Source organism: Chenopodium album, chromosome 5 (assembly GCF_948465745.1).
Source record: "Chenopodium album chromosome 5, dcCheAlbu1.1, whole genome shotgun sequence".
Taxonomy (NCBI): Eukaryota; Viridiplantae; Streptophyta; class Magnoliopsida; order Caryophyllales; family Amaranthaceae; genus Chenopodium; species Chenopodium album.
The window spans coordinates 445,320-466,649 of NC_137838.1; the positions used below are offsets into that span (position 1 = coordinate 445,320).

General features: G+C 34.6%; 2 protein-coding genes across 3 annotated transcripts; both read right to left on the minus strand.

The window, feature by feature from the left end:
* Positions 1-5,128: 5,128 nt before the first annotated feature.
* LOC145629934 (GDSL esterase/lipase At4g16230-like) lies at positions 5,129-7,689 on the minus strand. The gene is made up of 4 exons (XM_081682172.1): positions 7,537-7,689; positions 7,068-7,313; positions 6,372-6,627; positions 5,129-5,622 (listed from the first exon to the last, which is right to left on the minus strand). Exons 1-4 carry the CDS (start codon positions 7,597-7,599, stop codon positions 5,399-5,401), a joined length of 789 nt encoding a protein of 262 aa, XP_081538298.1. The 5' UTR covers positions 7,600-7,689; the 3' UTR covers positions 5,129-5,398.
* Positions 7,690-11,290: 3,601 nt separating this feature from the next.
* LOC145629935 (pathogenesis-related homeodomain protein-like) lies at positions 11,291-19,585 on the minus strand. 2 transcript variants are annotated; one of them, XM_081682173.1, is made up of 11 exons: positions 19,192-19,585; positions 18,071-18,613; positions 16,142-16,307; positions 15,629-15,752; positions 15,430-15,542; positions 14,984-15,340; positions 13,857-14,090; positions 13,636-13,725; positions 13,069-13,119; positions 12,567-12,773; positions 11,291-11,844 (listed from the first exon to the last, which is right to left on the minus strand). In XM_081682173.1, the coding sequence occupies exons 2-11, from the start codon at positions 18,589-18,591 to the stop codon at positions 11,554-11,556; spliced, it is 2,154 nt and encodes a 717-aa protein (XP_081538299.1). In that variant the 5' UTR covers positions 18,592-18,613; positions 19,192-19,585; the 3' UTR covers positions 11,291-11,553. The 2 variants fall into 2 exon arrangements, with proteins under 2 accessions (XP_081538299.1, XP_081538300.1); XM_081682174.1 differs by lacking the exon at positions 19,192-19,585 and having other exon boundaries at positions 11,293-11,844; positions 18,078-18,197.
* Positions 19,586-21,330: the final 1,745 nt, after the last annotated feature.

Genomic DNA, 21,330 nt, shown 5'->3' on the forward strand with positions numbered 1-21,330 from the left:
GGTGGAACCATCCAATTTGTCTTTAAACGACCAATTTACTAATTTACAACTTGCACCGATGATTTCATTAACTCAAGCTTACCATGAACATTTATGATAACATATAATGATCATTTATGGTTCCCAACGGCATTATATGACTCTGGGATGTATCTTCTAAAATCTCATTTCTTTTCGACACTGGCCCCGAAACATTTGAAATTTTTTAAAAATGCATGGATATTAGCCTTCAATTTTTGAACTTTTTGACTTTTTTTTGCACGGGAATAAAAATTTCCGAAATGTTTACCACGGTCGCTAATACCCCCCAAGAGTCCAATTGGGTGGGTGGAACCACCCAATTTTCCTTTAAACGACAAATTTACCGATTTAGAACTTGCACCGATTTCATTAACTCAAACATACCATGAACATTTAAACAACATATAATAATCATATGTGGTTCCAAATGGCATTATATGACACCAAAATGTATTCCCTGGAATTTCAAGCCTTTTTGACACCGAGTCCCGAAACCTTCAAAATTTCGCAAAATGCGTGAATATTAGTCTTCAATTTTTTAATTATTTGACTTTTTTCACTCGGAAATAAAAATTGCCAAAATATTTACCATGGTCCCTTATACCCTTTGGGGGTCCAATTGGCTGGGTGGAACCGTCCAATTTGCCTTTAAACGACCAATTTACTGGTTTACAACTTACACCAATTTCATTAACTCAAGCCTACCATGATCATTTATGACAACATATGATGATCATATATGGATTAAAACAATATTATATGAACCCGAGATGTATCTCCTAAAATCCCAAAATCTTTCGATACCGGGCCCTGAAATCTAAAAAAATTCTCTTAACGCGTGGACATAGCCTTCAATTTTGGAATATTTTGACTTTTTTTTTTCCCGGAAATAAAAATTGCCGAAATATTTACCATGGTCCCTAATACCCTCTAGGAGTCCAATCGGGTGGGTGGAAGCATCCAATTTGTCTTTGAACGGCCAATTTACTGGTTTACAACTTGCACCGATTTCATTAACTCAAGCCTACCACGAACATTTATGATAACATATAATGATCATTTATGATTCCAAACAGCATTATATGACTCCGAGATGTATCTCCTAAAATCTCATTTCTTTTCGACATCGGACCCCGAAACATTCAAAATTTTTTAAAAAAGCATGGATATTAGCCTTCCATTTTGGATTTTTTTGACTTTTTTTTTGCACGGAAATAAAAATTGCCGAAATGTTTACCATGGTCCCTAATACCCTCTGGCAGTCCAATTGGATAGGTAGAAACATCCAATTTGCCTTTAAACAGCCAATTTACCGGTTTACAACTTGCACCGATTTCATTTACTCAAGCCTACCACGAAAATTTATGACAACATATAATGATAATATATGGTTCCAAACGGCATTATATGACCCCGAGATGTATCCCCTAAAATCTCAAGGATTTTCGACACCGGGCCTCGAATCCTCCAAAATTTCTCAAAAAGCGTGGATATTAGCCTTAAACTTTTGAATTTTTTCACTTTTTTTCGCCCGTAAATAAAAATTGATGAAATGTTTACCATGGTCCCTTACAAGTGTCGTCTATTGTAACGATTTGACATAAAGTAAAGAGAAAAAATGCCCAATCGATGAAAATAATATGAAACGAAGGTAGTATGTAAAACCCCACATCCTTGTGGTGAAATATAATACATTAAAACCCAAAAAAACAAAAGGGAAAAAAAAATTCCTTGACTTGTTATCCGAAGGAGGCATGCATCCAAAAAGGGTCGTTCGAAAAGGAATTAACAAATTATTCTGGAAGTTGATGCTATGAGGAGGATATAAAAATAAAAGAAAATATAGGAGTTGTATGTTAAACACCTCCATCGATTCTTCAGTTAACACCCGAAAAATAAAATATACTTTACGAATTTACCCTTACATATAAATAAAAATTTATCATCACAAACATAATTTCTAAATCCACCCTCTTCTCTCCCTAAACCACCACAATCACCTCCTTTTACCAATTACCACCCACCACCACCAACCTCTTTTTACCACCACTACTACTAGTTAGATCTACCTAATTTTCGAGCGGAAATGCCAAGGAAGGACAATGCAAGGGGAAGGCCGTCGTCGATGGAGTCGCGGAGACAAGGTTTTTAAAAATTTTTGGGTACGGGCTGATCGAAATGCCCTTTTTCCAAAAATCCTAGGTTGATGAAATGCCTAAAATTTTGAACCACCGCCTAGGTTTTCAAACTTTCTTGGCGTTTGGGTGTATTATATCTTGAATCGTTCTTATACTCACTCCGTCCCCTTTTGATAATCCCTTAGGGGGTGTTTGGAAAGTGGGATTATGAGGTGGGAATAGAATTATTTAATCCCAAGCTCCATAATCCCATGTTTGTTTGATGGGAATTAGTTTAGGGAGTGGGAATAAGCTTGGGAATATTTACTCAACTGCTATTTGTCGCTCCCATTTTACCAGGTAACGCTCCCTTTTTTTCTTGAAATTACCACTATGCCCTTTATGCAATATGGGTTATAAAAATGAACTTGTTCCCCATTTGGACACCATACATGAAACGGTACCCTTACTTCACGACATTGTTGTCCCAAGCTTCCCAAAATCGGTCCCCACGACCTTGCAACCAAATCGGTCCCCACGACCACCTAAAATTTCTATTTTCAAAAATCGTTAAATTTTCCGACGGGTCTTGGGTCATGGACGGCGAGTGGAACATACGTACGCCGGAGAATGCGTCGGATCATTCTGTAAGTATTTTTTTTTTTTTTATTTTCGGTAAGTAGGACATCCGCCTAAAATTTCCGGATGTCCTAGGTACATCCGCCTAAAATTTCCGGATGTACCATGGAACATCCGGAAATTTCAAGCGGAAGTTGGGATCCGCCTAAAAAATCCGGATGTTCCATGGTACATCCGGAAATTTCAGGCGGATGTACCTAGGCACATCCGGAAATTTTAGGCGGATGTACCTAGGCACATCCGGAAATTTTAGGCGGATGTACCTAGGGACATCCGGAAATTTTAGGCGGATGTCCCAAATTTTTTTTTTTTTTTTTTTTTTTTTTTTTTTTTTTTTTTTAAATTGTTAAGTACGTTTATCAACATATGTCTTGTGATTATTGTTGTGATTTAGTATTTGATAATTAATGTAATTTTTTTGTATTAATGTGGGTCGGGAATGAAAAAACTGTATTTATATATCAAGGGTAAGATTGGAATTTCAAGAAAAAAAGGGAGCGTTACCCGGTAAAATGGGAGCGACAAATAACAAAACCCAATATTTACCCTCTATTCCCACCATTTTATTACCTAGGGGGGGTAGGTAATAAAATGGAGGGAGTTCTCTAGCTATGTAAAAGACATAATTGCCCTCAACTTAATAATCCATATCAAATTTGAGTTTTTGAGATTTAAGACAATAAGGATAAAATTGTAATTTCGTCCTTTAATCCTAATTTTATTCCAAGTTATATGCCAAACAAGAGATTGGGAATATTTGACAAACTCCCACTTACCAATTCCCATTCCCACTTCCACTTTATATTTCCCAAATTCCCATTCTCACTTGCCAAACGCCCCGTTATGGACAAATTTTAGTCTCATCACCCCATTTGCTTTTTTCAACAACCATTAATATTAATTTTTTACCAAAATTCCCTCCAATTTGCAACAATATTTGTGCAAATTTAACTTTCCCATGTAAATTTTGTTTCCCCATATACTTTTATTATTTTCTGAAAAATTTGTCTAGGACAACCTTTTAAAAAACAGTTTTTGTCTAGGACAACCTTTTAAATTTTTTTTGGCAAAGACAGACCCTATTATAATTTTTTTTGTTAACGACGACCAACCTCCACTTTCAGGCGTTGACCCACCAGAATCCGGCGTTAACACCCCTTCACCACTGTTTGTACTCCACTCGAACCACCACCCCCACCAGGCCACCACCACCACCACAACTATAAACTCCACCACCACCTTGAACCCACCATTAGCGAAATCCGCAACCCCACCACCACCGAAACCACACCACCAGTTTAATTTTGATCCAAAACCCCACCACCAAGCACCGGCAAATCCCGAAACCCCACCCTACAATCACCCTCCTCGCAGCAAATAAAAGCCACCCCACGGCAGGAATTCAACCTACCGGCCTCACTCACCCTCCCCCGTAGACCGCATCAAATCGAAATCCACCACAAAAATACCAACCCTAGCTTTAGATTTGATCGAAATCCGTTGTTTTTTCTAAGATTGCACACCCAATTCTGTCTCTTTCGTGTCAATCAGAGATCCTTAATTGAGACAAAGAATAATGCGGCTGGTGGTGATGGTGGTGGTGGCGGCGGTAAAGAAGATGAAGAAGATTGGTGGTTGTAATGGTGCGATGTCGAAGGTGTTTATGGTGGCCTTGGTGTTGGTGGTCTGATATTGAAGGTGTTCATGGTGTTGGTGGTCTGGTGCGGTGGTTCTTATGGTGTTTAGTGATGATGGTGGTGGCTAATGATGATGGTGGTACGATGGTGGGGTGCAATTAGGAGAAATAAGGGTCACGTGCAAGTCACGTGAGGGTCAACGCCGGATTCCTGTGGGTCAACGCCTGAAAGTGGGGGTTGGTTGTTGTTAACAAAAAAAAATATAACAGGGTCTGCCTTTGCCAAAAAAAATTTAAAAGGTTGCCCTAGACAAAAACTGTCTTTTAAAAGGTTGTCCTGGACAAATTTTCCTTATTTTCTCTCTCTACTTTTTTGCATATCCAATGTCAATTTACGTCTTTAATGTATTTTAACTATTCTTATTTGTGTTTATTAATCCCGTGAAAAATGCCCATAAGGAATATCAAAAGGGGACGGAGGGAGTACTAAGTTTGAGCTCAAATTTAAACAAGTGAAGCTCTATTTTTAAAGTATCACATTGACGTATGTATTGGCTAGGTTTAAGGTGTTGAGCTATTATGTACAGCCTAAACAAAACAAATTGCATGAAAGTTCATAAAAGTGAACTAAATTGCTGTATCCCCTATATTTTGTTGTTTTCTTTGATTTGACAATTATTTCAAATCAATTATTTCTAATTAAAAAAAATACAAAAACTTATAAATTCTAATTGTATCATTTTCTTTCCAAGGAAACATACAAAATTACTAATAGCAAATACATTTCGATATCATCAAAAAAAATAAATCATAAAGATACAAAAATCAATTAAGGAATTTAAATGTCCCTAGTTAGCTTCCTTAAGGACCCTAATTACTTCATGCTTAAAATATTTACTAATCTACGTGAGCTTGGTGTATTATCTTATTTATTTAATACTCATTTCATGAAATTCTTCCTACTTTCGAGTTTCCATGTAGAGTTTTAAGAGTTGACTAGTTGGCGGATGTTAATTGGTGAAACTTCATTAATATCCCCATCAATCAGACGATTGGCAAACAGCACATTAGCAGCATCAGAAGGATGATATGGATCCCAAAACACATACTTTGACCTATCACTGCAATACTTAGATGTCGGACCACATGGAATTAAACCTCCAAAACGCCCACCCGCATAGCAACATGCTGAATTCGCATTGTCAAAGCCTGCCACCATACATAAGTCACAAATTTTAGGTATACCCGAGTGCATTTTAAAAACCATACATATATACTCGCAACAAGTGAGACAATAATCAAAAATTAAAATAATTTAGGATTTTTCTACATTATAACCCTCCAATTTTCCGTTTTCTACGATGTGCCTTCCCTTTTAGAGAAATCTACACTGTAACCTTAAAATACATTTAGTTTCTATACGGTAACCTTGCCGTTAACAAATTCCGTTAGTGGGGCCTACTTACCATTTTATAATATTTTTTTATCAATTTGCGTGTTGAAAATGGTTCTGTTGAAGGTCTTGGGGATATTTTGGGTCTAAAGGAACCAAATTGAGCTCAAATTTAGCAAAATAATAACACAAATGCCTCATTTTGCATATTAAAAAATGTCTCGATTTACGTGTTTACGAATTTAATATGCAAAACAAGACATTTGTGTCATTTTTTGTGTGAAATCTGAGCTCAATTTGGACTCTTTAGGACCAAAACACCCCCAAAATCTTTAACAAAACCATTTCTAACACGCAAATCGATAAAAAAATAATATAACTAACGGAATTTGTTAACGGCAAGATAACGACAAGGTTACCGTATAGATACTAAATGTATTTTAAGGTTACAGTGTAGATTTCTCAAAAAGAGGGGGCACATCGTAGAAAACGGAAAGTTGAAGGGTTATAATGTAGAAAAATCCAATAATTTATGATATCATTTAACTTAGAAATTAAAGCTTACCATAACTTTGGTAGTTAGCGAGGACATGACTAACAATGTTGTAAGCATCCCCATAAACGAACTTGGATCCCTCGAGGTTGTTGCTTAGTTCTGTAATTAGGCTCTTCAATTGGAGATTAAATGATTGAGCTAATTGATTAGGGAGTGCAACACAATCATCTCCAGCTGATGGGTTCGTATCCCTCTCGTAAGGTATGCAACCAATTGGTCCAACATTTACTACTACTATCTTTCTTGCTCCCATATTGTAAAGTCTCTGTTCAAAACCACACGAACCAAAATCAGCTTATTTATTTAAGTTATTTGTCTAGGAACAATGTACTAGTCCATCACTCGGAATTCACTGCCATAAATTAAATAACGTATGTGAAGTAGTAACGTGACAATTAAATGTAGAGTTTTATTAGACACATAAAACATAATGTAAATTAAACATTTTTACATAATTACATTTACCCTACTTTGGAGTGTGGTGATTTAGTAATAAAGATTGTATGTCTTTTAACGACAAACCACTGTATTATCATTGAAGAGGGATATGATTAGTTGACTAAACATTAATTAAAATATAGATTAACAAGAGCATGCCATACATTTTGTTGATGTTTAACTTTGACAATACCTATTATTTCTTAAGATAGTCATTTTTAATTTTTGTGGATGTTTAACTTTGTCAATAATAGTCACATATCTTACCGTAAGTTGTATTCTGTATTTTGATATCATAGCACCAACAAAAGCATCAGGAGACACCAACTCCTGCTCTAGTTTAGAAACTAGTGGAGTTAAGTAATTGTTGATGAAGTCATTGGAACCCATTGTTACTGAAAACAAGGCTTTATTTATAAGCTCATTTGCTGCTTCTTCTCCTATACTGTAGATAATATCTTGCTTTGTGTTTGCAAAGTTGTCTAATTGCGCGTCAAAATTCAATCTCCCAACCTGAAACATATCACATTAGGAGAAATACAAGTTTATCATCTTAATAAACAAATTTAAAATCTAGCAATAATACACATAGCCATTATATATATTAATTACAATGTAGAATAGAATTAAAAAGTTGTCGCATTTTTTAAAATAATATGGTTTTAACGATTATGAGATCGTTAATTTCATATGAGATTGAGTAAAAAAAAAAAAAAAAAAAAAAAAGAGGTCTTACAAAAATGGCTCCGGTATGGTTGAGAATGCCACCACCACCAGAAGCATAATTAACTCCTTGCATAATCACACTCCCTTTTGTGCTTGGAGCCAAGTATGGTGGGTTAAATCCTCCTGCTAATCCTAGCTGCTGGCCTAAATTCACATAATAATAACAAATAAATAAATAGATTCGACTCAGATAAGCACATTGTTATGTGTGAATAATCTAGAAAGAAATTTCATAACTATAAACTTAATAACACTTTAAATACAAGGTAACTAGTGGGAACAAGCAAGAAAATATGTAACGCTTTTACTCACACACATGCGCCCATATTATACTATGGACAATAATAAAGTAACATAAGTAGAGAACATGACAATGGTATATGCAGATGATATTTCGTCGTTAACAATACGAGGAATTATTACGTATATTTAAAAGATACAAATTTAGCATATGATATGTTTTTTTCCTTTTAAGTCAATGATATGGTATACGTTTATAGTAGGAAGGCCTTAAATTCCTGCACAATCTTCCTAAAAACACGTGAAGATTAGGACAAATGAAAGCCAAGTGGTTTTGGTCATAACTTCTCTAGGAAAAAAAAAGCCAACTCTCAAAAAACAGAGAAAAACAGAGGAAAAACTACATTTTGTAGTATGTAGAACTTGCCTATGATATCAACAATGGTACGTCCATTGGTGTACCTTCCCGTCGGCCTTCCGAAATCGATACCATTAGGCACGTAATTCGCCTTCGATAACGATATTATGTAATTGTTATTTCCTGCATCTACTAGTGAATCTCCGAACACAAAACTTGATATTGCTCCCTCTACTCCATTTCGACTAAACATACTTAAAGAAACGATCATTAATAAAATAAGGCCTTGTTGTTTATTTGAATGAATGCCCATTTTTACTATACAACAAGATTGAAGGAAAACTAAGTTTGGTTTTGAGTATTTTTTTCACAATTGAATGATGATAAGTTAATAATGTTAAGACATTTATATAGGAGAAAAAAAAAGTTAAGTGATTTTTTTTTAAAGAAAGTAATAAAGGCATTGAATGCTACCCTGCAAAATCTAACTCCCAACCCCGTGAAAGTCATCCCAACAAATGCAATTGGGCATTAACAGAAGATACAATTTGATGTAAAATTTAATATAAAAGGTTGGCATACATATAATATATACATACATGAATTTTTATATAAATATTGTATGATTTACTAGAACATACGGAGTACTTGCTAGCTAAGTAGCTAACAGAATATACATGAACTTACTAAAGATATTAATAAATTGATTTTGGTTTAAATATTTTTTTAATGTACCGACCAACTAACATAGTTACTGATGATCCTCAACTGGCTAATTCTGACGCTCATCTTGCGCAGGAGATTGGGTTTTCTTCTTTGATTTTATGTCAAGACTTAGCATAGGTAACAGTCTAACTGTCTAAGAGATAAAGACATAGCTTGATCCGTATTTGACCTGAATAATTTAATTTATCCCGATAGTTCAATTTCTAGCAATTGTCGCATTGTTCCAACCAGTTCCTCAACCATTAATCTATATACTCTCTAGTTCACTGAGTTTACTTCATCTTTTACCCTAGTTTACCCTACTTTCAATCATTTTTACATCTATAGGTATAAATGGTCCAATACATTTGTGAACAAGCATGGTGAAAGCTTAAGTAGCCATTTAAGTACACAATTTGAAAGTCTTGGTGTTCTAACTTTTTTGAGCTTATGAACAACTTCATTTATGTGATCATGTACGATCCATTTATTATATGTACAGCTCAATTTATTTTATTTTGCATGAATTGAAAGTTCATAAAAGTAAACTAAATAGTTGTAGAGTATACTACACTACTACTACTTTCTACTGCACTGTCTATAGTGTATAATATACAGTAGTGTATACTAGTAGAATTATTGGATTGACAATAAATTTCATGAATATCTCCAGTTGTAGGATTTAAGTCGGAGTGAAGAGACAGATAAATTTCTTAAATTGGACCTACCAAACAATTTTTTACTTTTCCAATTATATATGTATATTTCTATTTTAATTTAGCTGTTGTGTTTGCCCATGCATTATGCCTTTATTATTATTATTTTAGGTTATTGGTCACATGAGATTTCCCTTCTTTGCCTTCACAAATCACATAGAGTCCATATTACCTTGATTAAAAGTATTATTGTTGAGCCAAATCTTTTAGGAAGGATTTTGGTCTCATAATAATTGGATTGGAAATAGATATTGTAAATAATGTAAAGAAACCCATTTTATACGACAAACAAGCTAAGCGAATGTACGTCAAGAAACGATAGTATGGATTGGATTGGATTGGATTGGATTTGAGTCTTATACTCTTATTTTAGTGAAAGAGTCTTAGCATATCGGATTTGATTTGAATCTTATAATCTTATCTTAGGATATCGGTATCTAATGTTGTTTATTTCATGTTTTTTTTACAATTCAATATCAGCAATATAATGAGTAAATTTTTATATTCATTCCTTCATATCTATAAACTCTATCTCATTTTTCTCTTAACAAAAAACATATGATAAAAAAAGCGTGTTATTTCTTTTAACAATTTTTCTATTAACCGCATGTGCGTCTTTACACATAGGCTGAAAAACTAGTTCAATTCATTTGAATGTCAGATCAATTTTTAGTTGGAATTAAAATCGGCTCATATATTTTTGTAATTTTGTGTCCAATTAATCGCGTATTGAATAATCCAATAAGATCAGTTTTAAACTGTTCTAGTCATTATTTGAAATTTTACCCAACAATTTCCAAATCCTCCATACCCCAACGCTAGTCCCTGCAGGAACACATTACATATCTTATTTGTTGAATCAAATGCATTTAAATTGTTGGGGGTTGAGATTTGCCACATTTCCTCTTTTTTCTTTTTTTTTTTTTAAAAAAAACAATTAAAAAAAATCACATTTATTCATTCTAATTAATTTATTTGGCATTTGATCAGCGCATATCGTGCTGCAAAGTTTCTTTTTATTTTATATTTTTTATATTTTGACAGAACATATAAAGTTAAATTATATGAGAGAATTATTAAGGTTATCATATTGGTCAATTTTTACAGCTCTACGTACTGCAATATTCTTTACAAAACAACACACTATAGAAATTAATGCAATATTGAGAAGAATGCTGGACACATTTTCTGCCATGTAAAATCATTTAGATTATTCATTTTAAAAAGTGGAGTACAGGATAAAATAAGTGCATTATGATTTTATTTATCTTTGGAGGTTAAATACTGTAGAGCAGTAGTACTTACTCAACAACCAGCAACTACTTTGGTACAACAATTACTTTGGTAAGAAATTCATAATAATGTAACAATTATGTTTATGACCCTACTCTATGCTATAACCGTTTAAAGGTTAAATGTACGAGTAATTATCTGTAAATATGTTGTTATGGCGGCTTTGGTAAGTGCGAATAACTATTGATTCGTACACTGCCACAAATAAATACAAGCCGACATCTAACCTTAGCCTCTTAGGGTTTTTTTTAACACCTCTAATACTTTGACCAACTAAGCTATATAGTAGCGTATATTCACATTGTCAAGTGAATTGATTAAGTGTAACTCCGTCACTCATAGAACCGCGCGTCTAAGCACATTGATACTACATTAATGATCAAGTTAGAAAGTTTATCAAAAATTATAGGCTAAGCTAACTGCTATTGATTCTTGGCAATGTCAACTTCATCAAGGTTAGATTGGTATTTCCTGTCAATATATATAAGCTTGCAAAATTTCCATAGTATTTACAACACCCTTTTGAGACTAATTACAGAGTTTTATAAGCTCTACCAATAGCGAGCTTAAGCTATATGATCCCCAGAATAACATAAACAAAACAGAATAAACATATTCAGCATCACCCGAAGTTGAATGATTGATGCTATATCCTTCCACAAAATTAATAACTCGATTTGGCAGTATGTTAATCTGGGTTTCAAGTGATGAATGATTAGCATTGCGGTTTCTCTTTGAGATCTGCAATAGGAACATAAACCACCTTTTCTTTAGTCAAGCTTAGGTCGTCTGGTTCATTGTTTGTGACCTTCTGAATTGTCGATAAAGTTTGTTTCAACTTCTGAATCTTTGCTTCAATCCAGCATACATGCTCCATCAGCTTTTCCGCGCTTTGTCTTTGAAGTGGCTCGGTTTTACGTTTAACTCTTTTATTCTGACCACTTTTAGCCTTCAAGTATAAAAGGTGCTTCTTCAAGCTCATGTCATCACTTAGCTCCGTATTAGCCTGTTCCATCACCAAACGAAAGGCTCTATAACTTATATCTAATGACAAGTTTGACAACTAACTATACTGGCTGCTACAGCTCAAATATATCAAGATCATATGATTATTAGCAAAACATTGTCAGTTAAAACTCCCAGCCTTCTATTTCCCAGAAACTGCACAATGGTAACATCGAAAACAAGAAAAACCCAACAATCATTTCAGGATCTTAAACAGGCTAGTCTTCCTCAGATAATTTTGGTGTTCTATAAATGCAATACAGACTCTTCAGAAAAACAGCACAATGTTCTAGTTCTACAACTGTATGAGTAGACGTGTAGTGCCGTCTATCATCAAGTATGTAGTTTCATGACCTTGTTCAGCAAAAAGATAGGAAAAACTTGATGCTAATAGACTGAAGTAGAAGTCAATGTATAAGACAAGCATCGACAAAACTAGCTAGCTTGTTTCCAATACCTATACGGCTATACATTACAGCACACAATATTGATAGGACCATATAGTCCATTATAAAAAAAAAAAAAAAAAAAAAAAAAAAAAAAAAAAACTATGAATACACCAGTATGTCAGAATTAAAACATGAACGATGATGTCTAGTTTTTAAAAAGTTGCAAAGGCATTTCAATCCATGAAATCCCAAGTGCAAGACGAGGTTGCCACTTCTAGCATGCTACTGGTTTGTAAAAAACAAAGAGAAAAAATGCAATAGGTTAAAACATTACCTTGGTACAACCAAGCGAAGCTTTCATCAATTTCTGCTTCTTTGAAGGGCTAAGCAAAGATGTTAGATTAGCTTTCCAGCTGACTTTCTTCAATCGTTTCTTCGTATGGATTAAAATGGGTGGGGAGGAACAATTAGAAACAACCTCAGTTGTTTTACCAATTTCTGTATCAGATTTCTTGGGAGAGTGGACCAAAGCTCTTTCTCTCTGCCGAACAAACAAAATTTAGGTTAATTAGTTTATGTGATACAAACAAATAATAGTGACTAGAGGTATAGGCTACTTCATCAAAATGAATAATGTAACGGTAAAATAAGAAAGGAAGTTTAATCATGAACCCTCCCCTTCCCCTCCAAAAAACATCTTGAGGTGGTATTGCTGCCAATATCATTAGTTCATTACTAAAAGATACACTCAGAAAAGACTAAACCTAAATGATCCAAGAGAAACAGAGCAAGAGCAGAAGCCTACAACAAGATAGATTTAAGAGAATATTTACCACCTTTTTATTCTTTAGAGCCATGTAGCGTGCATTTTTGAACCACTTGTTCACCTGTACATAGCCCAATCAGATCAGCAATTATAAATTCACCAAAAAATGCCAATGGTTTCAATTAGCAGGGATGTAAGGAGTAAGGAGAAAGAAAATCTGAGCCTAAATATATGTTACTCCCTCATTTACATAGACCACATTTATCTTTGGGGGCAAAAAAAATAAAAAAAAATTAAGAAACTCCACAACCTTAAACACTAAGTGATCCAGTAGATGTACACGTGATAATATAGGAACATTGATGCTAAATTTAACATGAAATATATTATCCTTAGAGCAGTGCTTCATACAATTCCAGTAAATATAGTAATGTACGTTTATGGTTAAAATTGACAAGATTGGCACAAAGAATGTAGCTTGTGTTTAGGAGATGATATCTTACCTTTTAATTGGATGGATAAATGAGAAGGTAAGTAGCTAGGTGGATGGAGTAATTGTTAACATTTGAAAATACAATGCAACTTAAAGAGTAAAGACTCGATTCTTTTCCTCATCGAGGGTAATAGTTCTTTTTACCTTTGCATACTCAAGACCCACTAACTCTGATAAATTTTTCTTAAAATCTCTGGACGGAAGCTCATTCTCAGAAAATGCCTGACGAAGTTTCTGAAACATCAAACAGAATCAGCACACTGACGCAAATCAAGGACACCAGGTTTCTTGTATGTGCCTCCATGATATTTATATTGTCTCCAGGATAATGCCAGAGGGAAGGGAGAAGATGAAGGAACCAATACCTGCACAGCGTCACTAGGAATCCTTGAGAGAGGCTTTTTAGCTTTTGCAAATGGAAGGTGATTGTTACCCACTTCCAGATTTTGCAGATCTGAATGTTTAGCTTCACTTTCACACAAAGTCATAAGGGTACTAGCAACATCACTCTCCTTTTCCCTCCGCCTTCTTTTAGAAGGGCCCCAATCTTCATCTTCGCTTACCATATCACCTGTAGTAGTATCCTTCCCAAACATTTCCTGCAAGCAGGAGAAAGGTTATGGTCGATAGCTGAATCACTTGTTCATTTTGTTAACCCCAAAAGGGGTTAAAAAATGGTGACGCAATCTTGCACACATCATGACTTACATAAAGGATCATGACAGTGATGGATTAACCTTGATACAAAAAATAGAGCAATAACATATAAAACAGAGGATAATAATCCTTTATACAATGAAGAACAAAATCATAAATAGAAAAGGGCTGGGAGAATCAGGCAGAATATGGATCGACAAGGTCAATGATAACCATATTTATTTTTTTATTTTATTTTTTTTAATCGAATCTTTATGTACATGCAAACAGAAAAAATATCAGAAATTAATTTCATAAGGAGCTAAGGACAGCATTAATATCCATATATCATGAAGCAAATTCACATTTATTTTAGTTGGGAAACATTCAAATATAAACAAGCCTGAGACAATATAATCAACTACTTTGTAATAAGTTAATTAACTAACTTATATCCATTTTATAGTATTTATATTAATATCATTAACTATTAAACAAGTGATAAGTGTTTTAAAAAGTCCCATGGCCTACCTTGGCCCCTCAAAACTCATTAATGCTTGAGATTGCACAGCAACTTATCCTCCCTCTCCCAATATCTTGTTCTTCTAATTCCAAGATTGTCAGTTATTAATAAGAGGACGTTGTAATTAGAGTAAAAACATCACAATTGTCATATCCAAATTTTGCAATTAGCTTCTAGAGTGAGTTGTATTTTAGAAAGGCAGGGAGCTCAAAATCAAGATAAAATAACATATCCTAGGTAGATGTAGCCAAACTTCTTATTTCATCTTCATACAATTAGCAAACAGTGCTTTTAGATTTTAAACCTTAAACAATGGAATTTAGAACTACTTACGTCATAGAGCTTTATATAATCCACAGCACATCGCTTCCTGGGACCACTAGTACATTCATTTTCATTAGATACTGTAGCACATTTTTGATGCAACGAAGCAATATCGCTGAATACTCCATCTCTTCCGGAGAATCCAGATTCTGAGAGAACTTCACTCTCTAATGAACAACAAGAGCTGCTAGTACTGCTTTTCTCATGTGAATCACTATCCTCCATACCACACCAATTACTGGTATCATTTTCATCCCTGTCAGGATCATAATCATTATCATCAGACTCATCATCAGGCCACTCTTCTTCAGGGTGTAAATCTCTGGTCCCGACACCAGATAAATTTGCTTCTTCTTTAAAAATATCCTACATAAACCCCAATAGGAATTATGTCTCATATGTACTAACATGAGCCAAAGACCAACACGAAATCAAAGCCTTCTGCAATTACCAACCTGCCAAGTGCTATCAGCAGAGAATTGAGTTCCGAGATGCGCATTTGTTGCTTCTAATATTTCCATCTTAGAATCACAATATTTACAAAACCAGCCTTCGTCTTCAGGAGGAACTTCACAGGTGAAATAATAAAAAAAATCCATGGCATAAGTTCACAAAATAGCTAGTCAAATTCCAAGCAATGGACAAAGAGCTTACTATCTATTGTCGCCAAAGGGGGATCAATGCATTTTTGATGAAAAGCACAATTGCACGTGCCATCACATAATATTATATCATTATCCTCTGAAACATCCTGAGATTTGCACTTTTTGCAGAAAATCTACAAGAAATAATCCAAAAAAATTAATCTAAGATTTGGTCACAAGAGATAACCTGCTGAAGAAGAATATAGAAACACATCATCATGAAACCAAGAATAAATGGCATGAAGCTTTCATTCTCCACATCAATGAAGATCAGGAAACATATATATATATATATATATATATATATATATATATATATATATATATATATATATATATATCCTAGCAATGAAGATCAGAGAGTCAGAGATAGCACCCTAATGTCCATTGACAAATAAAAAATTCATGAATTGTAACATTGATTCAATGATAGTTGATGGCTTCTGTTTTTTAATTGTTTATAGGTCAACTCATCTAGAAACATAGTAATTGCCAACAAAGTAAGATAGACATGCATACTTACATGTTCATGATGGACAGAACCATCTGGGGAAATCAAAGAATCATCAATCTTCCCAACAGAGGCAAGTAAATCCAACTGGTGAATTGTATCCCGAATTCCAAGCTTACATTTCAGTATCTGATTCATGGCTCTCTGTAACTCCTTTTCTGGCTTAATCTTTTCTCGACTGTTAACAAACAGAATATGTTAATTATGCTATAGATTTTTAACATTATTAATATGATGAAAAGGAAAAGGACAGAGTGGTAGGGGTGAAGGACAGTTTTGTACTATTCAACTTGAACCAAAGATGGTGAATTAGTGATCACTCAACGTCTATCAAACGGAAATCAGTGTCCAAAAATATAAATGGTAAAATAAGCATCATAATTCAAGATCACTCAAAATATAGGAGGGAACTGACACCTCCAATTCATAAGCTAGATAAGCAATAATTTCAATTCCAGAAGAACCAAAATTTTTTTTTTTTTTTAAAAAAAAAAAAAAAACTTCAACACCCTCAGTGACACATAAACATTATTTATCATGAGCAATCTGAAGTGGCAGAAATCAGGAAGATTAAGGCTAAGTGACCCAACTTGTCACCCATTATCTGCAACATCTATAAGTTAAGAAAGGGATCTGGGGAGCTTTAAATTACAGTGTCCGCATCAACCATAAGGTTACTGAGGTAAAATTAGGTCTCTAAGATATGACTATGGATGTTTGCCTACATAATGATATCCTAAATCTTTTCCCATTTGCAAACTAAAAGTTTGCATTATTACAAACAACACCCTTATGGATTCACTTTGTATTATTTCATAGTTCATACCATCTTACTGTGATAATTTTTTTTTTTAGTATAGGTTATTCTAACAATATATAATACAAAAAAACATTGTGTAATGACAAAATAACATTCCAAATACAATACTAATACTTAAAAAAGGTCCCATATACCTCAAATCTAACAAGGAAATGTGTCGAGTGTGGAAGTACAAGGAACAAAAAATGGCCTAAAAAAAAGTAATAAAAATTATCACACAAATATGCATCTATTTCTTAAACAAAACTATGGAACATTTACCAGCCTCTCTATTCCAAATTGCCTTTTCTATGTACAAGAATTTGAGTATCCAACAGTGCAATTAGCAGATTTGAAAACTATGATGTAAAGACTCAATAAGCCATAAGGTATCAGCTCCAACTTAAGAATATGGTGATATATATATATATATATATATATATGAAAGAAACAGAGCTACACAGTGAACCTAATAGAAAATTTTAAAAGGAGATTCAATCAAACAGGCACAAAAATCAAATATCATCCAGAAACATCGAATGCTCCACCAATTACTTCTCAGATTTGAGAAGTACATCATTTAACTGAATAGGAGAAGACACTTCTAGACTATATCTTAGCAAGAGATAGCAAGTTTAAATTCTAGTATACCTAGAATAACTGAAAGGACCAACTCAAAGATGAGCTTTCTTGTTTGGCCACTAAGAAAAAAACTCACAGCAAAAAGCCCAACTTTCAATAAACCCTGAATGTAACTATGCTAAGACCTAATGTGTCGATCCTCTACTGTGACACCTATCCTAAGTGTTTACAAAAAGAGGAAGAAGAAAAGCCAGGAAGTTGAATTTGGTTTGTTAAACTCAAATAGACTACTATGTAAACTGACAGGCAATGACATGGAACACTAAACACACTACAAGTCTACAGCATACAGGAAACTAACTGTTTTAGCTGCTATTGATTGTTCATCATGCTCCAGACAGCAGGTTCAAGGGTGGTGATTCATGATGCTTTATGCCTCACCATAATTGATTATAAAGCAAAATACATGCACAGAAATTAATAGATCCTGATTTCTGCAAGATGGTATATGTTTCTTCAATCACAGAACTAAATGTTCAAAAGTAAGATGCTTCCGGTACCTCTGACCTTTCCAACCTTCTCCCACGTAAGCATCAATGAGACTTTGTTCTAGCTTCATTTTAACCAAAAGGTATCTAGCTCTTCTCTGCAGTTGTGCAGCTTCATCTACAGCAACCTTATCTTTCTTTCTCTTCTGTTTTCTCATTCTCTTCAAACTTACACTTTGTGAGCCCCCACTGTCATTTTTACCTTTAGAACTTGAGCATAAAGATCGATCACCCCGACTCTCTTCACAACTCTTCTTCTTAGAAGAATCAACTCGATGACCTTTGGAAACATCTGGTTTATGAATCAATCTCCTTCTGATGGATTCAGCCTTCCTTTTCTGATCTGATTGCTTCAGCAGCTGCTTGCCAGGGCTCACTACCAAAGAAGAGAATTCCAATTTTCTTTTCTTATTGAGCTTCTTAAGCACCCCATTTCGCATTTGCGCCAACGTTTTCATCTTCAGCTTAGATTTAACAGATTTAGGATACAAGTCTAATTCTAAAAGGCACAATTTTCCTCCACCTCCAAGCATAACATTCCCAACAACAAAGGAACTGCAAATGCAACAATATCGTCATGAATAAACAAGCCTAAGTAAATCAAATCTCCAAAGTAATCTATTCAGTTTGACCTCCATTAAATGCATCATAGCCAAATATCTCAGGAAATGACAAAATTGTTTTGGGCAAACAAAATTTAGTTTCCAGTTCTAGGCATTATATGCTGCTATCAGATAACTTGCTATAATGTAAAAACGCAAATTAGATCCTACACGCGAGAGCATGATGCGCATCCTATTGTGTAATCCAATTCTCAAAGGAACATACAGTGGCAAAGATTTGAAAAAGAATTAACCCAATTAACTTCCCTAAAAATCACAATATAACATTTAGCAGAAAGACTGATAGTATACCCATCTAACTAATAACCCAAACAATTAATCTAAAAATTTGCAAGATTATAAAAACTGGATTTTTCTTCAATTTCCTTAAAACCCAAATCAGAAATACTTTGTGCAATGCATAATAATCTCCATTTTCAAGATGGTGAAAGATCATATACATAATTTAATGCTCAAAATTCCAACCAATATAATATTATTATCAACGAATTCTTCAGAAAAATAGCATACCTGAAATCATGAGTAGAAATTTGGTTGGAACCTTACCAACCTTGAATTTTAATTCCTTTTTTCTGAAGCATGTCAAATTCTGCGACACAAAGAATGGAAAATGAGCTCTAAATTTTTAAAATTTAGAACCCTCAATATTTAAAAAAATATTTTATGAAACATAGTTTAATAAGTGTTTCTGTTAATCTTAATCTAAAAATGTACGCTGATAAATTTTCACTCAAATTCTCCTTTGTTGAAGCACTTCCCTTTACCCTTCCCCTCAACCGCAAGCATGAATCTTTGACTTTTAACAAATTTAAAATTGGGGTGATTTGGTTTTACTTTTAACATCCCAAACTCCACGACCCAAATAGAAACTTCTGGTAACCGGATACCGGATACTGGATTATGAATTTCGAACCAGAATGGTTAAGGTAAGTATAGGGAAACGCTGAATATTTACGGTTTTTAAGTCGTCTTATAAGAAGTTAAAAGTACTCGGTAAAATAAAATGTGAAATAAAAAAACGGAGTAAATTCATTGAATAACGATTAATGTGTAATTTGGTCACTCATTTTAAAATTAAAATCAGTTCATAAAATATACTCTGTATCAAATGTTTATTTGGTTAAATGAATGTAGAAAATACAAATTTATTGGAAATTTATACACATTTCCTATGAAAATGTTAATTATTGTTGGAAAAATTAGAAATAATAATCCCAACTTTCATCAATTTTCCTACAATAATCCCAACTTTGGATTATTCTAGAATAATCCGAACTTTGGGGTTCCTCTTTTTCTTCAATCTCAAACCGGTCAACAAAAGTCAATGACCTATTATATCAGGTCACTTGACACGTGTCGAGTTCTAATTGGTCCAAAAAATAAAAAATAAAAAAATCAATTTTTTTTTAGAAAAACCACCCAGCCTCGTCGGACCCCATGCAACCACCGCCCTTGTCGCCGCCAGCCCAGCCACCACCTCGTGGGACCCTCACGCAACCATCACCGTACCCTAGTCGCTGCTCCAGCCACTACCATCTAAACCACCATCCCCTTCCCTGAAACCTCCATGCAACCACCAACAAAACCCTCCCAATTCCACTGTCGCCGTCTTCCTCCCTCCTCAAATCCTCCACCTCAAAACCCGAATCCACCACCTTCGAAGCCCCAAATCACCAACGAAACCCCATCCACTGCTAAAAACCCCCAATCGTTCCTCCCACTACCCCGAAACCCTAAGAAGCTAGGGTTTTCGACGGTGGAGAGGAGTTTTAGGGGGTTTTCGGGAGTGGGAGGCGATTTGAGTGAAGGAGATCGGGGGAAAAGGAGAAACGGCGAGTGGGGAGAGGTTTCGTGGGTGGGGGAAGGAAGGGGGAGGTGTTTCGGCGGGTGGGGAGTGGTTGTCGGGGGGTGGGGGCGGTTTTTGGGCTGGGGTGGGGGTGGTTTGGGTGGGGGGCTGGTGGTTAAGAGGGAAGGGGGTAGGTTTAAGTTTAGTTTTTTTTTTAATTTTCAAATTTTTTTAATTTTTTTTAATTTTAGGCTATTCATGTGCTGACACGTGGCTAAAAAAAAAAAAAAAAAAAAAAAAAAAAAAAAAAAAAAAAAAACTTCTCAACAGGTAACCGCCATTAGGACTGAAGAAAAAGAAGACCCCCCAAAATTCGGATTATTTCAGAATAAGCCAAAGTTGGGATTATTATACCAAAATTGATGAAAGTTGGGATTATTATATCTAATTTTTCCATTATTGTTTGGATAGTTATAAAAAGTGAAAATTTCCGAAGAAAGTTCCACTTACCTAAGGGCTCAGGCCGCTTAGTTAAGTTCATTTTGTGAATTTGGAATTTACGCTATAAATAGGTCAACCAAACACCACAAGAATTTCGAGTTCTATTGTTTTAATACTCCGTAAGTCCATATTAGACAAACAACACTTAAGTATATCATGGGACCTACATTATTAATTTACCTTATTTGATTCTTGCGTTATGTTTTGTTTAGAGTTGTCAAAAGTTGACCTGACCCGAAATACCGACTCAAAGCCGATTATTAACCGATCCATCTGAACCCGAAAAAATGGTGACCCAAACCCGACCTAAAACCAACCCTAGAACCGAGTTGACCCGAGTATATGAGACTCGAACCCGAACA